The sequence below is a fragment of the Chanodichthys erythropterus genome, chromosome 11 (genome assembly GCF_024489055.1).
Source record: "Chanodichthys erythropterus isolate Z2021 chromosome 11, ASM2448905v1, whole genome shotgun sequence".
In the NCBI taxonomy this organism is placed as follows: Eukaryota; Metazoa; Chordata; class Actinopteri; order Cypriniformes; family Xenocyprididae; genus Chanodichthys; species Chanodichthys erythropterus.
The window spans coordinates 11452587-11473614 of record NC_090231.1 but is presented as its reverse complement, the minus strand read 5'-3'; the positions used below and the strand labels follow the sequence as shown (position 1 = coordinate 11473614).

The 21028-nt window shown below is 39.3% G+C and overlaps 1 protein-coding gene across 2 annotated transcripts in view; it reads right to left on the bottom strand.

Annotated features, from left to right (window-relative positions):
• Positions 1 to 21028, bottom strand: part of LOC137031071 (mucin-17-like) — a 38850-nt gene that overhangs the window by 16279 nt on the left and 1543 nt on the right. The window contains exons 2-10 of one of the 2 annotated variants that reach the window (XM_067401680.1): positions 20498 to 20566; positions 12720 to 14225; positions 12420 to 12535; positions 7307 to 7365; positions 7117 to 7188; positions 6830 to 6948; positions 6673 to 6723; positions 3461 to 3635; positions 3117 to 3263 (exon numbers count right to left, since the gene is read on the bottom strand). In XM_067401680.1, the coding sequence (XP_067257781.1) occupies positions 3117 to 3263; positions 3461 to 3635; positions 6673 to 6723; positions 6830 to 6948; positions 7117 to 7188; positions 7307 to 7365; positions 12420 to 12535; positions 12720 to 14225; positions 20498 to 20566 (2314 nt within the window). The remainder of the gene's footprint in view (positions 1 to 3116; positions 3264 to 3460; positions 3636 to 6672; positions 6724 to 6829; positions 6949 to 7116; positions 7189 to 7306; positions 7366 to 12419; positions 12536 to 12719; positions 14226 to 20497; positions 20567 to 21028) is intronic. The other variant, XM_067401681.1, reaches the window with a different exon arrangement.

Here is a 21028-nt window from a genome sequence, read left to right as displayed (position 1 = left end):
AGGAGCTTGTACTTTGTCCCTGCTGCACTCGCCCGTCAGCAGGGGGAATTTGGGCCCGTCGAGGGAGAAACTGCTGCAAGATCGGCAGTAAGGCGTAAATCCTGGATTAGATCAGCCCCAACTTCATCACTTTCCCCCAAATTCTTCAGCAGATCAGCCTGATATGCTTGCAAGATGGACATCGTATGCAAGCATGCTGCAGCCTGACCTGCTGCCGAGTACGCTTTGCCCACTAGCGCTGAAGTTGTCTTGAGTGGCTTAGTGGGCAACGTTGGGGCTTTAAGGGACGATGCCGCCTGCGGGGAGAGCTGGCTCACAAGCGTCTCTTCCGCTCTTGGCATCGCCCCATACCCGTGTTTCCTCATTCCTGCCACATTGCTATATATGGAGGTCTGAGGTGTGTAAACACGGGTAGATACCGGCTTCTTCCATGATCTCGACACCTCAGTGTGGAGATCTGGAAAGAAGGGTAATGCCCGACGTGGAGGCTGAGCAGACCGAGATGGCAGAAAGCGTTCATCCAGTTTACTTTTCATGGTCTGCTCTTGCTTTTCGGCTGGCCAGTCGATGTTTAGCTTAGCAACAGCATGAGAAAGCACCTCCGTAAGCTCCTCGCTGGCGGGAGACTGAAGTGGCGGATCTTCAGACTCCCCTGTGGCCACGCTAACAACATCTAGCTCCTCAGAACTAGACGCCATTAACGGGACCGTATCCACCGGAGCGGAAGAAACCGCAACGCGTGCTTCCTGCCTCCGGATAGATACACTTCCAGATGCAACAGGTGAGGGCAGAGATAAGGCTGGGCCCGTCTCTAACCCCTCTGTTACATCCATCTGCGAACCCCAAGACATAAGGTGCCGCCCTGCCTCAGCAGAAGCGCAGCGTACGCAGAGGCATCTGCTCACAATGCACACAAGCAGCCCCCTCGAGAGCTGCCTGGGCATGCTGCACTCCCAAACAAACAACACACATTACATGTGTGTCCCCGTCCGGGATAAAAAGCTGACAAGGGTGCACACACTTCCTGTAGAGTTGTTCACTCGCCATTTCACAAAACAGTTTTGCAATAGACAGACAACAATAAATAGGACAGACAGTATCACACGAAGCGCTTGCTGAAGACACAGAAGCTGAATGACAGTGTTTTCGGGCTGGCTTTATGGTTCCTGGTCAGTGACGTCACCCGCCTATGACGTTCCGTCTCCTGATTGGACAGATTGTATGCGTGCTTCAGATGACATCACGCAGAGGCGTTCCCATAGCGTTTTTATGCAGCGCGAGTTCCCTTGAAAGGGAACTCAGCTTTGCCAACACAAGAATGAATTACATTTTAAAATAATTTCAAATAGAAAAGTTATTTTAAATAGTAACAATATTTCACAATATTACTGTTTTTACTGTATTTTTAATTAAATAAATGCAGCCTTGATGAGCAGAGGAAACTTATTTTAAAAACAGTAAAAATCTTACCGATCCCAAACTTTTGAATGGTAGTGTACGGTATGATTTTACCTCAAAATCCAACAATTTGACACAAAATGATACCTGCAAATCCATGTTTCTCTGCCTAGAGTCCAGCTGTTTCTGTGAACTGCAGTGATCCATTAGCGTTTTTCCCTGTTGCTTTCTGCAGTTTTTAAATATATTCCTCAGGGTTTGTGTCAAAGCTATTTGTACAGTCAATCACAAAGCTCTTTCCCATTTTGGATGTGTTTTGTGTGTTTTTCGCGGCATTCACGCTGAAAACCAGTGCTACCGCTCTTAGGGGGCTCGCACACCGGATGCAAAGCTCAGCGCCGCGCCATGTCTTTAACATTTGAACGCATTGTTTTCTATGAGTGTATGCACACCGGCGGCGACATTCGACACCTGTCCTCAGCGCCCAGCTATGACTCAAAAAACAATGCGTTCGAATTTGAAAGACGTGTCGTGGCACTGAGCTTCACATCCGGTGTGTGAGCCCCTTCAGTCTTTTGCCACTCAGTGGGGGTGACAGCAGTCGTAACGGTCAACGTTGACGTCACGTGCATACCATCTATAAAGACCCAGAAGTGACGAGAGGAGAGAAGCGCGTGCTTTCTCTCGTCTGACTTGCTGTCTGTTGCTAGCATTCTCGATTTACTTTTCTTAGTTTGTTTTTCTTTGTTATTTTACTTCTCTAATCTTGTTTTGTTTATTTTGGTTGTGACTAGGTTCATTCAAAAGATTTTCCCGGACTCAGAGGAGGGATAGTTAGTAGTGATGGGAAACTGAGGACATCTGGTGGTCAGACTTGTTTTCCCCACCATATCTAAATAATCACGGATCTGTGTAGCGTTTCCCAAAAGCATCGTAAGCCTAAGTTCATTGTTGCTCCATTGGTGGCATTTTGGGTGAGCTGTTTAACCCCTGTTCTGTTCAGGGTCTCTGAGACCCCAGCAATAAATCATGATTTATCAGACTCAGACACTACTGCTTTTTCCATCACATTTCCCGTTATGAATTATCGTTTGGTTCGTTGGTCCGTTAACTGGGTCCAAACTGCTCCACAGTTCGTTTCAAAGTGTACCAAGACCGCCTCTTCAAGGAGGTCTCTGTACTCTTGTTTGGTCCGCTTTTGGTGCGCACCTGAGTGTGATTGCTACTTTCACACCTGCCCAAACAAACTGCACCAAAGAGGATAAGGAACTCTAGTACGATTCAACAATGTTTCAGAATGGGAGGTATGTCAAACCCAAGAAAGCATGGTAATGGGAATATTCACACCAGACGCGACTTGTGCGAATAAATTACGTGTAGTAGTACGCTTGAACATTTTGAGTTTACTCGCTTCATTCGCGTGTGAAATTCACTTCACAACAGGCGGACTTATACAAAAAGTAAAAGTCTGTCAACAACAAACAGGAATTTTACAATTTTACACGAAGTTTAACCCGTCCACCAATTGATGCTCAACAGATGTCGGGTGATGCAACAAGACAACGAACCAAAGCACAGGAGTAAACAAACAACTGAATGACGAAGAACATTGGCCTTCTGGAGTGGCCCAGTTTGAAATACCTTATAACCTCAAGAGAACAACTCAGACCATTATGCCAAAAATATTGCTGAACTGAACAGTTTTATAAATTGCTTACCTTTTTACAGCCAGTTTATTTTTCGCAATATAAACTGTCAGGAATGCTATAGTTATTACTATTACTGTTCCCAATCCACCATAGAATCCGTCCTTGTGTACCAGGAAACTGCAATCCTCTCCCAAGTACCAGTTATCATCGAGGCAACTAGAGTAAATTATAAGTCCTTTTCAATTTTCAGAAAAAAATATCTGTACATATGTGTTATTTAGCAGATGCTTTTATTCATACTAAAAGTATACTTAAGTTGGGGACAGACATACAATCTTTGAGTGTCCAGCCCAGAACTTTAACCACCACTATATAGTTAAATATTTAAATATAGTTAAAATAAAAGTACGTACTTGCAGGATGGACCTTGTTTAGTAACTTCACAGATGCCATTGTTCCAACACGTTTTTGGCTCACTATGAGCTCTATTGCATCCAGTCACACATGTCACTTTGCGATCCAAAAGAACTGTTTCATAATACTTTTGATAGACTTCACCTAAATCTTCTGTAGCCTTGAGACACACCTCTTTGATCATGGAAATATAGAGACAGTTATAATAAATAATACAATTAAAAAGTAATAAATAAATAAAGTATAGAAAATTCCCTGATTGTAATAGAAAATATTTGTATGCTACTATCATTTTTTAGCACTAAATTAAAGGTGCTCTAAGCGATGTTGCACATTTTTAGGCCAAAACATTTTTTGTCACATACAGCAAACATCTCCTCACTATCCGCTAGCTGCCTGTCCCCTGAACACGCTGTAAAAAAAGGTCTCGGTTATGTATATAACCTTAGTTCCCTGAATAGGGAACGAGACGCTACGCTGTCGTCATGAAGCACGTATGAAATCTGTCCAATCAGATGATCGAACGTCATAGGCGGGTGACGTCACCGACCAGGAACTATAAAGGTGGCCCAAACGCACTCACATTCAGCTTCTGAAATACTGAAGCAAGTCGCTAAGGGCATGCTGGGAGTATGGCATAGGAACGCAGCGTCTTGTTCCCTATTCAGGGAACTAAGGTTATATACATAACCGAGACGTTCCCTTTCAAGGGAACTCACGCTGCGTAGTCGCTGTGGAAAAGACAATACCAATTTCCACCATATGAGCAAATGACCTTACGTGTGAAGCAGAGGCGCACACACTAGAGGAACACCTGAAGTGGAGCGAGGTCTAGTTCATAGAACCTCATGAACGTATGTGTTCATAGAACCCCAGATATATAAGCCTTAGAGGCAGCCATACTCCTGGTAGAGTGAGCTCTAACAGCCAATGGTGAAGGCTGTCCAGTCGACTCATAAGCAAGTGAGATGGACTCAAACACCCACTTGCTCAAAAGGGAGACCTTTTCTTGGTGCTCCAAAACATACAAATAACTGATCACATTTTCTCCACATGGCAGCTCTGTGGACATACACATCCAGTGCCCGTACTGGGCACAGCAGATTAAGTTTTTCCTGGTCCGGCAAAACAAAAGGAGGCGAACAGAAAGCCTGCAGCACAATAGGTCTCACAGGATTATTGAGGACCTTAGGGATATACCCTATCCTGGGATGTAAGAAAGCCTTCACATTCCCAGGCGCAAATTCTAGGCACGAAGGAGAGACTTGAATTGAATGTCTCCAATTCTCTTGAAAGACGAAATGGTAAGAAGAAATACTGTTTTTATTGTTAAAAATTTTTCGGGCACTTGTTCAATAGGTTCGAAGGGTGCCATAGATAAGCCTTGTAATACAACGGCCAAATCCCAAGCCGGTACTCTCATGCGTACAGCAGGCCTGAGCCTCAAATTGCCACGGAGGAAACTAGTTATATGCAGGTGTCTCCCCAAAGAGACTCCACTGAAAGGAGCGTGGTAAGCAGCTAAGGCCACCACGTACACCTTTAGCGTGGAGGGGATAACCCTGAAGTGAATCTTTCCTGCAGGAAATCCAGAACTGCCATAAGACATAACAGTTTTTCAAACTGTTTGACAGTGAGTGACTGGCCTAGCTTCACCTGTGAGACTTTTGATAGGATTGATGTCATGCGCACCGGAGACAGATGGGCCCACATGATCATCGAGTCCCATACCACGCCTAGATAAGTGGTTCTCTGAGCTGGAGAAAGCACACTTTTCTTCGCGTTTAGTCTCAACCCCAACCTTTTCATGTGAACAAGAACAACATCTCGATGTTGAACCACCATTTGCTCTGACTGAGCTAGAATCAACCAATCGTCTATGTAGTTCAAGGGCGCCAGTGCCGCGTCTACACATTTGGTAAAGGTTCGAGGTGACAGTGCTAGGCCGAAGGGAAGAACCTTGTATTGGTATGCTTCGCCCCTGAAAGCAAACCGTAGGAACTTCCTGTGTTGCGGAAGGATTGATACATGAAAGTACGCGTCCTTTAGATCTATCGTGATAAACCAGTCCTCGGACTTGATTTGTGACACGATATGTTTCACTGTCAGCATTTTGAACTTGAGCTTCGCTACTGTTCTGTTCAGCTGATGAAGATCTAAAATCGGACGCAACCCTCCGTCTTTCTTTGGCACAATGAAATAGCGGCTGTAAAATCCTGACTCCCTGCTGGGAGGAGGAACCCTTTCTATAGCCTCCTTTCGCAAGAGAGTCTCTACTTCTTGTGCCATCACCAGAGCCTGCTTTGAATTCACAACTGTTGAATTGGGGTGGGCGTGTGTGAAATTGAATTGCATACCCTCTTTCTACTGTGCACAGGACCCATTGAGATATCTTTGCCAGATTTTTCCACTCTGACAAAAAATCTACTAAGGGAACCAGCCTCTCGAGGCTGGCCTCTGGTGTTATATGGACAGCCAGCACAGTGCCCTGAAGCGGAGCCCCGGTAGGGAACAACTGAACTGACTGCAGAGAAAGGGACCCCGGTACCCCGGTTTGACAGCGTAGATAACAGAGTGCCTCTCTGAGGGATTCACGGGCACCGAAGGAAGTGATGAACGCGCGTTTGTCTCCGGAGGGGACCGCCCTCAGAATCCTGACACTCTTGCCGTCAGGATTTTTTCGCCGAAGCACTCTAGCTAGCCTCTGTTTTGTTTGACAACATTTACTCCACCCAGGATCGCTTAGAGCACCTTTAATTGTTGATCTCTGTTTATAGCTTCTCTCCCAATTCTCTCCTTTGTTCACTGACTCCTCTTAGAACCTTTTTTAACCTTTAAATAGACTATTGGAGGTTTGATATCTTCTAGTTCCTAGTAAAAATTAAATTACTAGAATTGTGAATTCTTTGATACTATATTGTGCCCATTTTCTGATTTATATATCATATATTGAGGCCAGTCGTAAGTTAACTGTGTAAACTTTAAGGTTTTTCAGAACTGTGAAAAAAAAACATGCAGAATGTTTCAAATATTTCAACATCAAACATTACACATTAAAACGCATTTCAGATATTTCAGTAGTTCACTCAGTACTTAAAAATAAGATTTTTTGTTTGTAAAATATGCAATTCAATAAAATTACAAAACTGATTAATAGAATACCTCACTATTCTTTTTTGCCCCTAGCACAATAAGTGAACCAAAAACTCACCATTGAGGTCAGTCTTTGTTGCATTGGCATTATTTACAACTAAGTCACCACCTAGAATACAAAAAAAAACAAAAACAAACACAGATTAACAATGCATCTAATAACTCTAATAACTTCAAAATAGAGAAAGGGAGGAGATATGCATATGACAACCTACCTGGGTCATTTATTATGGATTCAAGAGCCTTATCCACCTCTTTGGTTAGATTATCATAATTTTGAACGACATGGACATCATTTGTAATGTTAAGAATAACATCATGCTTAACATTCAGACTAGCCACATGATGTAAAAAAAGAGAGAGAGAGAGAAATATATAAAATCAGTCCCAGTTTTTTCCAGTGTTTAAGCTGTATAATTTTTTATTATACATATATACATATAATGTTTTAATTTTTCTTTTTAAGCATTTATTATACATTTATTACATTTTGTACTGTTACCTTTGAGTTTCCTTCAAAAGCAAGCTTCTTTTTCCTCTTTGCCTTCTAATTGTTTTTATTGGTCCACCAGCACTTTGACAGGACAAAAAACAAACAAACAAAAAAACAGATTGCATTTAGACCTATAGTCAGACATTATATGGGCATAAATATAATCACAAAATTGCTTGTGCTAAAGAAGAAGAATTACCTTAGAATTATGTTGTCCACACGATCAAAATTAGATATTTTACTATAATAGGGTTCAACCTATAAAATGAAAATTTATCTTTAATATTTCAAGTAGTAAAATGTATGTTATTGCATAGGTAACGGCATATGAAACAAAGAGGCGTTTGCAAACAAATGATTAAAAGCTAGAGCTTTTCTTAAAACTAATTTCACTTTTTCACTTAAATTAACTTCACATAAATTACTTTTAATCAACTTGTCCCAAGCTGATTTTTAGTTAATATATGCAGTTAACTCCAATCTCCAAGTTAATGGGCAATAATATGTAAGTGATCAAACATGAGACAAAGAGAAATAGAAAATAAAATGTAAGAAGTGTTGAAATGTATTATGTTAGTAACTTTTCTTGTGTTAACCCTGCGGAATAAGTAATTGTATTGTTACAATTGAGACTTTAAGATTTAAGGCCTTTACTTAAATTAGATGTCTAGTACCTGAAAACCATAGGCTACTTGAGTAAATGTACAGAGAGTCTACCCTACAACGAAAATGACTTAATTACAAGTTACAAGTCACAAATTCTAATATGATTGTAAAAGCCTCTTGTATTTATACACCTAAATGCATCTTAATACCAGGTCTAAACAGGGCCTTGACCAGATTGCTTGTAGTGTAGACGCTCATTTGGTCAATGCGTTCGAAGAGCTGAAGACCGCCTACTCTCTGCCTACTGACTTAATGTGTAAACATTCACGAGTTCACACAAATAATCAGATAGTAAATAGTATGCATAGTAGTATGCGTATTTGGCGTGCTGTCCAAGAAGAGGGCCCGAGCCTGGTATTTGGCCTGAACCCAGAGTACTCCCCAAAAATTGCAAACCAATGCAGGGCAGCCGGAAACATTACTGATGATCCCTAAAAATTGCACTGCGTAGGCTGGTTTGAGGGTTAGTTTGAAGGACCGGGAAAGTTCTCATCATATTGGATGAAAACATTACTGAGCTCCTGCAGGAGCTGAGGCGACATCACTGCTGTGGCAGTGGAGAGAATAGCCAGAAGAACTGAGCTCCTGCGGGAGACGAGGTGACATCACTGCTGCAGCTGTGGAGATATTATCCAGAGAATCTGAGCTCCTGCAAGAGCCGAGAGGACATCACTGCTGCTGCATTGGAGATATTAGCCAGAATAACTTAGCTCCTGCAGGAGCCGAGGCACATCACTGCTGCAGCAATGATAGAAAAATTCTGTGGTATTGGAATGATGGTATTAGTTGAGTTGGATATCTTTGCTTGCAGGTATGTGTGAGAGAATGAGCTGGAGCTGAAATTAGCTGATAAGGGTTTGTTGGGCTTCTTTATTATGGAAGCGATTAGATTGTATGTAGTTCTTAAAAACTTCTGATGACCAGTGACCAAGTGTTTGAATCTGATGCTGGGAGAGGCCTTTTTGGGTGGCTGTAGTTGCTGCTCTTATGCGGAATGGACTGCAGGGTTCTAGGGGAGGCAACTTGAAGAATGTAGTTGAGAGGTGTCAAGGAGAGTTTTCAGCTGGTGGTTTATGGGAATTTCAGCTCTGAATAATAATGTACCGGGGTTGGGAATGTGTCCTCCTCTGGTGCCAACAGCTTGAATTTCTAAGAAGACTTGATGTTGTTGGCAATGGGGTTTGGTTTCCAAGGCTGTAGCATTTGGTGGAATGGGCATCAGATTATAGTAGACAGAGTGAACGGCGTTGTTTGTGGGACAGTGATAGGAGGAAGAAAGGCTGGGACCAAGGCAGTTAGCGGAGACAGCCTCACGCTCGGCTCAGCCCCTGGAGCCAGGGAAGGGATGAGGAGGTTAGAAAATAGGGAAACTGAGAAAGGGAAATTGAGTTCCTTATGTCACGCTTGTTAAGTCGTGACATAAGGAACGCCATTTCCGGGTCCAAGCATCAACTCGTTTCTATTGAGAATGCCATCTTGACGTCCATTTATGAGCGCTATTTATTCATAATAAACATTTAACATTTTAATGTTAAAGGTCTACACAACAGTCTCCATGCTCACAGCGTTACAGATATTAATATTTTAACGATTTAAAGAAAGATGAATCACTATCTGGCTATCTGGGATTTTGGTATGGAGATAAAGGTTATGATTATTATATTTTTGATAGCATCATGTGTGTACATTAGCACCGTTTGTAGTTTTCTTGTGGTATGAGATAGAGCGTTTGGACTCAGAAGCGCTGCCGCATGACATCAGACTTAAAGTTGCCCAAGAATGCTTTTTCACAAGATGTAATATAAGTCTAAGGTGTCTCCTGAATATGTCTGTGAAGTTTCAGCTCATAATACCCCATAGATTTTTTTTTATTAATTTTTTTAACTGCCTATTTTGGGGCATCATTAACTATACACTGATTTTGGCAGCGCCGCCCCTTTAAATGGCATGCTCCTTGCCACACGAGCTCTTGACTATATTACAGTGCATTTACAAAGTTCACACAGCTAATATAGGCTGACCATATGCGCCATTCTCCCAGGACACGTCCTGTCCAGGATTTCTAAGTTGCATAAAATGTCCCAGTTTTGGTTTTGTTTTCATATTTGCGGAAGGTAACGACTGAAAAATAATTTGACCAATAGCATGCATTATACATAATCAACCGATCGTGGCTTGCAAGAAGGCTGGATCTACAGAGAACGGTCAAAGCATTGCAAATACGACAACATTTTAATGCATTGCATGAAGAAAGTCAATATGAACAGTGGCTTGCACTGACCTCCGTGTAGAAATCGCGTTCCGGGAGCACATCAATATGACCACTTTCACAGTTAAAGAGGCAAGGGCTCAAGCCATTCTAGGCAATTTAAAAATCCTGGACAGGACGCGTCCAGGAAGAATGGCGCATATGGTCACCCTAAGCTAATATAACCCTCAAAAAGATCTTTACAAGATGTTCGTCATGCATGCTGTATGCATGCTTCGAATTATGTGAGTAAAGTATTTAATTTGATGTTTACGTTTGATTCTGTATGAGTTTGAGGCTGTGCTCTGTGGCTAACAGCTAATACTACACTGTTGGAGAGATTTATAAAGAATGAAGTTGTGTTTATGGATTATACAGACTGCGCATGTTTAAAAATGAAAATAGCGACGGCTCTCTTGTCTCCGTGAATACAGTAAGAAACGATGGTAACTTTAACCACATTTAACAGTACATTAGCAACATGCTAATGAAACATTTAGAAAGACAATTTACAAATATCACTAAAAATATCATGTTATCATGGATCATGTCAGTTATTAGTGCTCCATCTGCCATTTTTCACTGTTGTTCTTGCTGGCTTACATTGTCTATGCACAGATCCAGACGTGAATACTGCCTTTCCTTGTCTAATGCCTTGAACATGGGCTGGCATATATGCAAATATTGGGGTCATACATAATGATCCTGACTGTTACGTAACAGTCGGTGTTATGTTGAGATCCGCGTGTTTTCCGGAAGTCTTTTAAACAAATGAGATTTATATAAGAAGGAGGAAGCAATGGGGTTTGAAACTCAATGTATGTCTTTTCCATGTACTGAACTGTTGTTATTTAACTATGCCAATATAAATTCAATTTTTGATTCTAGGGCACCTTTAAGGGGACCTATTATGCAAAATCCACTTTTACATGGTGTTTGGACATAAATGTGTGTTGGCAGTGTGTGTACACAACCACCCTATAGTGATAAAAATCCAACCACTCACCCGCCCACGAATGTTGACAGGCACTGCCGTTTTAACATAGGACCACCCTGAGCGCGTTCACAGTGAGTCCGCCATTGCTGCACTGATGATAACGTCTCCCAAGTGTTTTCGGTGTTCTGTAGCTGGATGGATTAATCCAAATAGCTCTCTCCATTTACTCCCTAAATCTGAGCTGCTGAAAACGAGGTAGATTAACTTGGCTTTCCAGGAAATTGCTCCCTCAGTTCTGCCGAAATTCGTTTATGTCTGCGCGAATCATTTCACACCGGACTGCTTTGTGAACGAATATCAATACAAAGAGACAATACAAAACAGAGACTGTGCTACAAAATGTGCTACTCAAGGATATAAGTAAAAACTGTTCATGATGCAGGTAACAGTCTCCAGAGTGATACTGGATATGGCAGTAATGAAGGTGAGAGCACTTTATTACAGTTCATCAGAGTTGATTTACAGACATAAAGTTTATCAGTCAATTAACCATCACACAAAAAGTCATAATGTCTTTATATATTTGTTTACTGTTAGTTGTAACGAGTGTTTCTGTGTACTTCGCTATGTATGTTGGTGATAATTCAAGGGAGAGAGAGAGTTTATGGATAATATTTGAATGCACACTTTCACTGTGTTTTATTAAGCTCTTACAGTACAATAAACTTTATAAAACTCATCTGTAAAGTTTTGGCCATCATTTGGATGGTACAACAGGCTTGTAGTAACATAGTGGATAAAAACAAGAAGACAATATAACCGTAACTGAACTAAACTATACCTGTTCTATCTCCATGCAGCATATATTCATAATTTCTGACATTATAGTGTGTCCTATGGTTCTGACTGAATCCTGACACTGGAGAATCAGCTCTTGAAGCTCCACCCTCTTAGGGGCCCACACTGAAAAGGCACGTTTTTGCTCAACCACTAAAAGTGGCCATTTTAACATGCTATTAAAAATTATCTGTGGGGTATTTTGAGTTAAAACTTCACATATACACTCTGGGGACATCAGAGACTTATTTTATATCTTGTAAACTGGGGCATAAGAGGTCCCCTTTAACAGCCGAATAGCCTTGTTGACAAGTTTGATAGAATTAAGACAAAACGCACAAGATATAGTACCGATGTTGCTTCTTTTGTAACAGAATTAATCTGCTACAAAAAAAAGTTAGATGCCATGCAAAATGTAAAGCATAATTGCATTACATCTCACAAATGTATTTAAAACAGTACATATACTTATTCAAAAATGTAGTCAAGCAGACAGAAAAAGTTGCTAATATCTTTGATAATCAAAGTACAGTGCAGCCAAAAATATTTACTCAAATACTTCTTACCACTGACTTAAATTATGTTGTTTTAGAAAAGGAAAACCATCTAATCCCCAATACTTACCTTTTTATTGAATCTTTGAACAAATTCTTTATATTGATCTGATGATGGGTTTTCATGTTCAGGAGTAAATTCTTCATTTATTTCCATATCAACTTTGACTGTCCTTTCAATGTTGTCTGAAATAAAAGTTTTAAAAAATAAAAATTTATTCTATTGAACAGAATTGAAGATGAAATTGTAGCAAAATCAATCCAAAGAAATTGTAATTTCAAGCCCAAAAAAACGTGGCATTTGGGATAGAAGTTAATATTATCATTTATTTATTTTCATAAAATTTATTTGATAGACTTTTCAACAAACCTTTGAGTGTAATTTGAGGTTCAACAGTATTGCAGTGTGTCCCTGTAAAACCAGGGGGACAGATACAAGCCAGGTTGTTTGGTTGTGGAGTTCCACCATTTTCACACACAATAGAATTGGCAATTGTGGTTTTGGTTGTTGACTGAGTAGATGTTGTTGTTACATAAACCGTGGTCATAACAGAATCTTTTGTAGTTGTGACATCAGTTGAAGCAGGATCTGTCATAGCTGTAGTAGGATCTTCTAAAGTTACACTGGAAATGCTTGTTGTACTTTCACATGGAGTTACAGTGGTTTCTGGTGTATTTGAAGATTCACTGGTTGCTGTGGTTTCAACAGTTGTTAAAATATCTGGTGTAGGAGTGGTGTCAACTGTAGTTGTTGTAGGATCTTCTGAAGTTACACTGGAAATCCCTGTTGTACTTTCACCTGGAGTTACAGTGGTTTCTGGCGTAGTTGAAGTTTCACTGGTTGCTGTGGTTTCAGTAGTTGTCAAAATATCTGGTGTAGGAGTGGTGTCGACTGTAGTTGTAGCAGGATCTCCTGAAGTAACACTGGAAAGCCCTGTTGTACTTTCACCTGGAGTTACAGTGGTTTCTGGCGTAGTTGAAGATTCACTGGTTGCTGTGGTTTCAATAGTTGTCAAAATATCTGGTGTAGGAGTGGTGTCGACTGTAGTTGTAGCAGGATCTCCTGAAGTTACACTGGCAATCCCTGTTGTACTTTCATCTGGAGTTACAGTGGTTTCTGGTGTAGTTGAAGATTCACTAGTTGCTGTGGTTTCAATAGTTGTCAAAATATCTGGTGTAGGAGTGGTGTCGACTGTAGTTGTAGCAGGATCTCCTGAAGTTACACTGGAAATCCCTGTTGTACTTTCATGTGGAGTTACAGTGGTTTCTGGTGTAGTTAAAGATTCACTGGTTGCTGTGGTTTCAATAGTTGTCAAAATATCTGGTGTAGAAGTGGTGTCGACTGTAGTTGTAGTAGGATCTTCTGAAGTTACACTGGAAAGCCCTGTTGTACTTTCACCTGGAGTTACAGTGGTTTCTACTGTATTTGGAGATTCACTGGTTGCTGTGGTTTCAACAGTTGTTAAAATATCTGGTGTAAGAGATTCAACATTACTGCAGTGTGTCCCTGTAAAACCAGGGGGACAGATACAAGCCAGGTTATTTGGTTGTGGAGTTCCACCATTTTGACACTCAATAGGTTTGGCAGTTGTGGTTTTGGGTGTTGACTGAGTAGATGTTGTTGTTACAACAACGGTGGTCATAAGATGATCTTTTGGAGTTGTGACATCACTTGAAGCAGGATCTCTCATAACTGTAGCAAGATCTTCTGAAGTTACACTGGAAATGATTGTTGTACTGTCATCTGGAGTTACAGTGGTTTCTGCTGTATTTGAATGTTCACTGGTTGTTGTGATTTCAATAGTTCTTGAAATATCTGTTGTAAGAGTCATGTCGACTGTAGCAGGATCTACTGAAGTTACATCAGAAAAACTAGCTGAAATTAAGTGAGATTTGTTGTGGAAATAGAAACAGTTCTTGTTATTGGTCTAGCACTGGCCGTATTTTTGCAGAACTCAGAGGAAAACATGTTAAAAACACACAATAAACCTGTTAATAAATATTTTGCAACATAAAATAATCAGCACACTTTTAGAAGGTTCTATATAGAACCGTAAAGGGTTCTACTAGGCATGTGACGGTATCAAATTTTCATGTTGCGATTAATTGATGAAGCTTTTATCACGGTATACGGTATTATCACGATATTAAAATAAGTTGCAAAACCATTTTTGTCATAGTTTAACAGGTTTAAGAACTCTTTTTGTAATAAAACAAAAACAACTCTGACTGAAATTTTCAAACAGATTAAAATGCAAAAGAATTAGGCTATAAAGAACAGATAACACTTTACTCTATTTAAAGGTGCCCTATAACTTTTTTTTAAAAAGATGTAATATAAGTCTAAGGTGTCCCCTGAATGTGTCTGTGAAGTTTCAGCTCAAAATACCCCATAGATCGCGCTTGCCTTGAACAGTGCATAAACAAAGCTTACACAGCTAATATAACCCTCAAATGGAATGGATCGTTACAAAGTGTTCGTCATGCATGCAGCATGCATGCGTCGGATTATGTGAGTATTGTATACTGTTATATTGTTTACATTTGATTCTGAATGAATTTGAGGCTGTGCTCCATGGCTAACGGCTAATGCTACACTGTTGGAGAGATTTATAAAGAATGAAGTTGTGTTTATGCATTATACAGACTGCAAGTGTTTAAAAATGAAAATAGCAACGGCTCTTGTCTCCGTGAATACAGTAAGAAACGATGGTAACTTTAACCACATTTACCAGTACATTAGCAACATGCTAACGAAACATTTAGAAAGACAGTTTACAAATATCACTAAAAATATCATGATATCATGGATCATGTCAGTTATTATTGCTCCATCTGCCATTTTTCGCTATTGTTTTTGCTTGCTTACCTAGTCTGTTGATTCAGCTCTGCACAGATCCAGACGTTCTCCTCTTGTCTAATGCCTTTCATAATGTTGGGAACATGGGCTGGCATATGCAAATATTGGGGGCGTACACCCGACTGTTATGTAACAGTCGGTGCTATGTTGAGATTCGCCTGTTCTTCGGAAGACTTTTAAATAAATTAGATTTATATAAGAAGGAGGAAACAATGGAGTTTGAGACTCACTGTATGTAATTTCCATGTACTGAACTCTTGTTATTTGACTATACCAAGATAAATTCAATTTTTCATTCGAGGGCACCTTTAATGCATTAACTAAGATTGAGCAATAGCTACATTTGTTACAGAAAGTGTTATTTTTTGTTAATGTTAGTTTAGAAACATAACTGATCATTGTTAGTTTTATCTCAGGTCCATTAAATAAGTTATTTTGATTTTAGTAATGTTATTAAGTAGTAACTAAGAAATTAACATTAATTAATAATAATTAATACTTTATAAGTTTTTTTATTGTCAGTTTAGTGATAATGAAATAACATGTTAACTAATGAAGCTGTATGTTTTCAAAGTTTTACTGAACAATAACAAATAATCAGAACATTTCTAATCATTAGGGCATGTTGTAGTCCAGAATAAAATATAAAAATGTTTAGGTTTGAAAATAAATATCCTTTTAAGTCTTTTTTAAGTATTCAGTATTTGGTGCTGTGATGAACAACACTGAGATTACAAAAAAATGAATGGCTGTTTGAAGCGTTTTAAAAACTTCACTTGCGCAGTTACTTTGCACGGTTTCCGTGGTAACCGCTGCATGCTGCTGTTCCATCAGCGCCCTCTGCTGTCAGAGAGTGAACACGCACTTTCATTCAGCTCGTCTCCTTCACTGGTTCCGCCATGTGCTTCTCGTAAGCATTGGTAATAAATTATTATTTACGGTATTCTGAAGTGCCGACAATTACAATATCGTGCATATTCATTATCGCGATTTATCGCATTACTGAATATCGGCACAAGTCTAGGTTCTACACTTCACATAGAATCTTTTAGTCTTCTTTTTAATGGTTTTCATTTTATGGATTTAGTTTTAATTTTTTTTTATTCATTTTAACTTTTATCAAGTTATCTAAATCTTTATCAATTTTTTTAAATAACCTGTTTAACATGAAAGTATTATGTAATTATTTAAGACATTTCTCTTTATATAGAACCTTTTTGCCATAAAGTGTTCTTTAAAATTGAATCAAGAATTCTAGGGTTCTACAGATGCATCTCCATAAATTAGAATATCATTAAAAAAAATCTGTAATTTAATACAAAAAGTAAAACTTAAAGGGATAGTTCACCCAAAAATGAAAATGTGATGTTTATCTGCTTACCCCCAGGGCATCCAAGATGTAGATGACTTTTTTTCTTCAGTCGAACGCAAATTATGATTTTTAACTGCAACCGCTGCCGTCTGTCAGTCAAATAATAGCAGTGATTGGGAACTTGAACAATAAGAGTCGAAAAAACTTCCATAGACAAATCCAAATTAAACCCTGCGGCTCGTGACGGCACATTGATGTCCTAAGACACGAAACGATCGGTTTGTGCGAGAAACCAAACAGTATTTATATAATTTTTTACCTCTAATACACCACTATGTCCAACTTCGTTCAACTTCCGGTTAGTGAGCTCTGATCACGCTCTGACAACGGAAGTGATGTCTCGCGCTCTGACAACGGAAGTGATGTCTCGCGCTCATTGAAGTATATGGGCGAGACATCACTTCCGTCACCAGAACGCGTTTTTTGACCTCACTAACAGGAAGCTGAACGAAGTTGGACATAGTGGTGTATTAGAGGTAAAAATGATATAAATAATGTTCGGTTTCTCGCACAAACCGATCGTTTCGTGTCTTAGGACATTAATGTGTCGTCACGAACCGCAGGTTTTAATTTTGATTTGTCTAAGCAAGTTTTATTTACTGTTATACTTGAAGTTCCCATCTACTGCTATTATTTGACTGACAGACGGCAGCGGTTGCAGTTAAAAATCATAATTTGCGTTCGACTGAAGAAAAAAAGTCACCTACATCTTTGATGCACTGGGGGTAAGCAGATAAACATCAAATTTTCATTTTTGGGTGAACTATCCCTTTAAATATATTCTAGATTTACTAGACAAAGTAAAATATTTCTAGACTTTTTTGTTTTCATGATTAATAAATCATGCTCATCAAAATACAAAAATCAGTATCTCAAATTATTAGAATATTTAATTTCAAGTTCTATTAAATTACCATTCTCAGGGTATAAATACTGGGTTTAGGTCAGTAATCCCATCGGCAGTCATGGGGAAGTCTGCTGACTTGACAGTTGTCCAGAAGACGATCATCAAGACCTTCTACAATGGCTGAGAGTGCTGTGCCAAAGCATATTCATGGAAATTGACTGGAAGGAAAAAGTGTCATAGGAAAAGGTGTACAAGTGAAAGGAATGACCGCAGGCTTGACAAGATTGTCAGGCGAAGCCAATTTAGGAACTTAGGAGAGCTTCAAAAGGAGTGGACTGAAGCTGGAGTCAGTGCATCAAGAGCCGCCACACACAGACATCTTCAGGAAATGGGCTACAACTGTCACATTCCACGTACCAAGCCACTTCTGAACCAAAGACAATGTCAGAAGCGTCTTACCTGGGCTAAGGAGAAGAAGAAGAACTGGACTGTTGTGGTCCAAAGTCCTCTTTTCAGATGAAAGTAAATTTTGCATTTCATTTGGAAATCAAGGTCCCAGAGTCTGGAGGAAGAGTGGAGAGGCACAGAAACCATGTTGCTTGAAGTCCAGTGTGAAGTTTGATGATGATTTGGGCTGCCATGTCATCTTCTGGTGTTGGTCCACTGTGTTTTCTGAAGTCAACAGTCAACATAGCCATCTACCAGGAAAACCTGCCTACACTGCCAAAGGTGCCAAAAGCTGGTTCAATCACCATGGTGTTAATGTACTTGATTGGCCAGCAAACTTGCCTGACCTGTACCCCATAGAGAATCTATGAGAGGAAGATGAGAGACACCAGACCCAACAATTGAGATTATTAATTTATTGGGTTTTTGTTAAAGTCCCCCTTTAATCAATTATTTTATTCCTTAAAACTCTTCTTTGATCACAAAAATGAAACATCATGCCTTAAAATAGCTTGAATGTAACTCTAGACCCTTGTCTCATTTAATATACACGGATCAATGAATATGTAAATCAGCTCCACCTCCACTCACTCACGCCAGCTCGGAGAGTCTACTGTTGCTGTAGCAATGAGCAATTTGTTGTTTGTGTTGGATAATTAGGAAAAAAGCTTGCTTTGCTTAATTTATTCAGTTTAACAGCTGTGCAACTGAACTGCTCACATATTTTCTGATGCTTAAATTGTGTTAAATTATGAATTGGAAAACGCCTTTGCAAAACGGTCTGAATCCACTTGTATTCGTTTGGACTGCTCTTTCACTGAATCACCTGAAGCGATTTCTCAGTAAAACAGACAGCATCGAGAGAACAAGCAGCCGTTTTCCTCTGTGAACATGCGCTAAATGGATGTTTGACAATTTCGTTGCTTTTTGGAGTTTTTAGATTAAAAAAACATTCAGATGAAATAACGTAGGCACCTGCAGGCACCTGTGCCTTTTCCATACATTAAATAAATGCACATTCTTGAATGAGCGCGGATTTCCATCGTATTTACTTGAACTTATCAGGTAGGCTAATATCTATGGTTTGATCCATTCCAGAGCCGGCCAAAATCAGAATGTATAATGGACTGAATAGCTCTCTCAGAACTTGACGTGCGATTCCACACTGACTGAATATGCACATGAATCACGGTCACACGCTCAAAGCAATATTGTTTTAGCTATGTTTTATAGTATTAAAATATTTTGAAGGACAAAAACATGAAATTAATTGGCTTACTTCAAGTCATCTGTCACTTTACTTTGGCGAGAGCCACAATGTGCTCGCACACTTGGCACAGCCCTTGCGACGGTTGCTTGACTACATTATCAAACAGCTTATAATGTGTTGCTAATGTTGCAGACAAAGCCACTGGAAGGCAAGCCTGCAATGTTTAGCCAAAATAGCTAATGGCTAATGCTAACGCTCCACCCCCAGAGGTATGCAGAGAAGGAGACCAGAGGCTGTTTTTTGAATGGATGTCAATGAATGAGAGGCTTCACTATGCTAATTAAACAGCTTTTGTGAGGAAATAGCTAATCGTTTAATTAATCGACAGCCTGTTTGTTAATCTTCATCATGTTTTACACTAAACAATACTTTTGTTGGGAACTATATGTAGATTTTATCTTGATTTTTATCAAGCTAACATTACATGATAGGCTGAGAGGTGCAGCACGTGATTAAGTTAGCCGTTACGCTTTTTCCAATGGTAAGAGATACAGACCCTCTTATCTCCCTATAATAATATGATAAACTCTGTTACAGAAGCCATGTTCACATTCATGAGTCAGACAGCTGCCTTCTAACAATCAGTATCCTTACAAACGCTTTGAACAACTCAGAACGTCAGTGGAGAAAGGCATATAGTTCATCATAACATCGTAATAGACTCACTATATTGCTAAATCTACACAATTTTTCATATCAACAGAAAATATACCGGGATAACCTGGCTTCTCTCGAGACTTTTCTGCAGTCATAGTTAATGATATGCTAAAGCCTGCCGGCACATTGTTGTGATTGGTTACAAGGTAGTCTGTGACGTCACAAACACCACCGATTTCAAACCGGGGGTTTTAGACTGTCTTTGGTTTACTGCAGTTTCAAACATAAAATACTCATGGTGCTGACTTATGTATTTGCACATGGTTTGTCTTAAAGCATATTAAAAACACTTCATAGGCATATAAACAACATTAAAAACTTGATTTTAACCTCAGGGGGTCTTTAAATATTAATAATAATTTAAAGAACCAAAGACTTAAAGTACTTCAGTCTGTGTGCATTGAATTTATTTACTACACGAGTTCCACAATTTGAGTTGAATTACTGAAATAAATGAACTTTTCCATGACATTCTAATTTATTGAGATGCACCTGTAGAATCCCACTAAACCTTTCCCTAAGTGTGCACTTTCTATTTAGTAAATCTGACTGAATCAAGAAAATTTAAGCAGTTCATTGGTACAATTTGGGCTTTGGGTCCCATTCTGTGCACATATGTAAAAGTTGACCATGATGATCGTGCTCTCAATTGCCCAGTCCTAATAACAAATGTGTGATTTAAATATATAAATTACCTGTTCCAGCAGTAGCTGAAATAGTAATTTCTGTAGATGAAACTTCTGGAGAAGTTGAAGTAGCATTTGCTGTGGATATAGAAACAGTCATGAAGCAAAGCTCAAGTTATGAAGCAAACATGCAGTCGGTCTAAATGTGAAACAATTCAATGTGATATCTAACAGTTCATGTTTTATATATCAACTAGTTAGCTTTGTTGGTTATTGTGGTTTCAGAGGAGGCCAATGTAAATTTAGTGGCATTTATGTGCCTGCAACTAATAGTATAAAAGAGTATCTAACGATATTACTCCAGGCATGATTCTCCCATAGCTTCACAAAAATATTTAGATAATATCTAGTGATTACCATTTTGATGGTGTGTAAATGTTTCAACTCTTGGACAACACTTCTCAAACTTTTCCTTCAAAAATACACTATTCTTACATTTCCACCATGCAATGTCATTTAGATGAGGGTTTATACATGAAACCAGATTAATCATCATAAAGTAAATCTTCCTCCACACCCTTTTCTAACATTTACATTTCA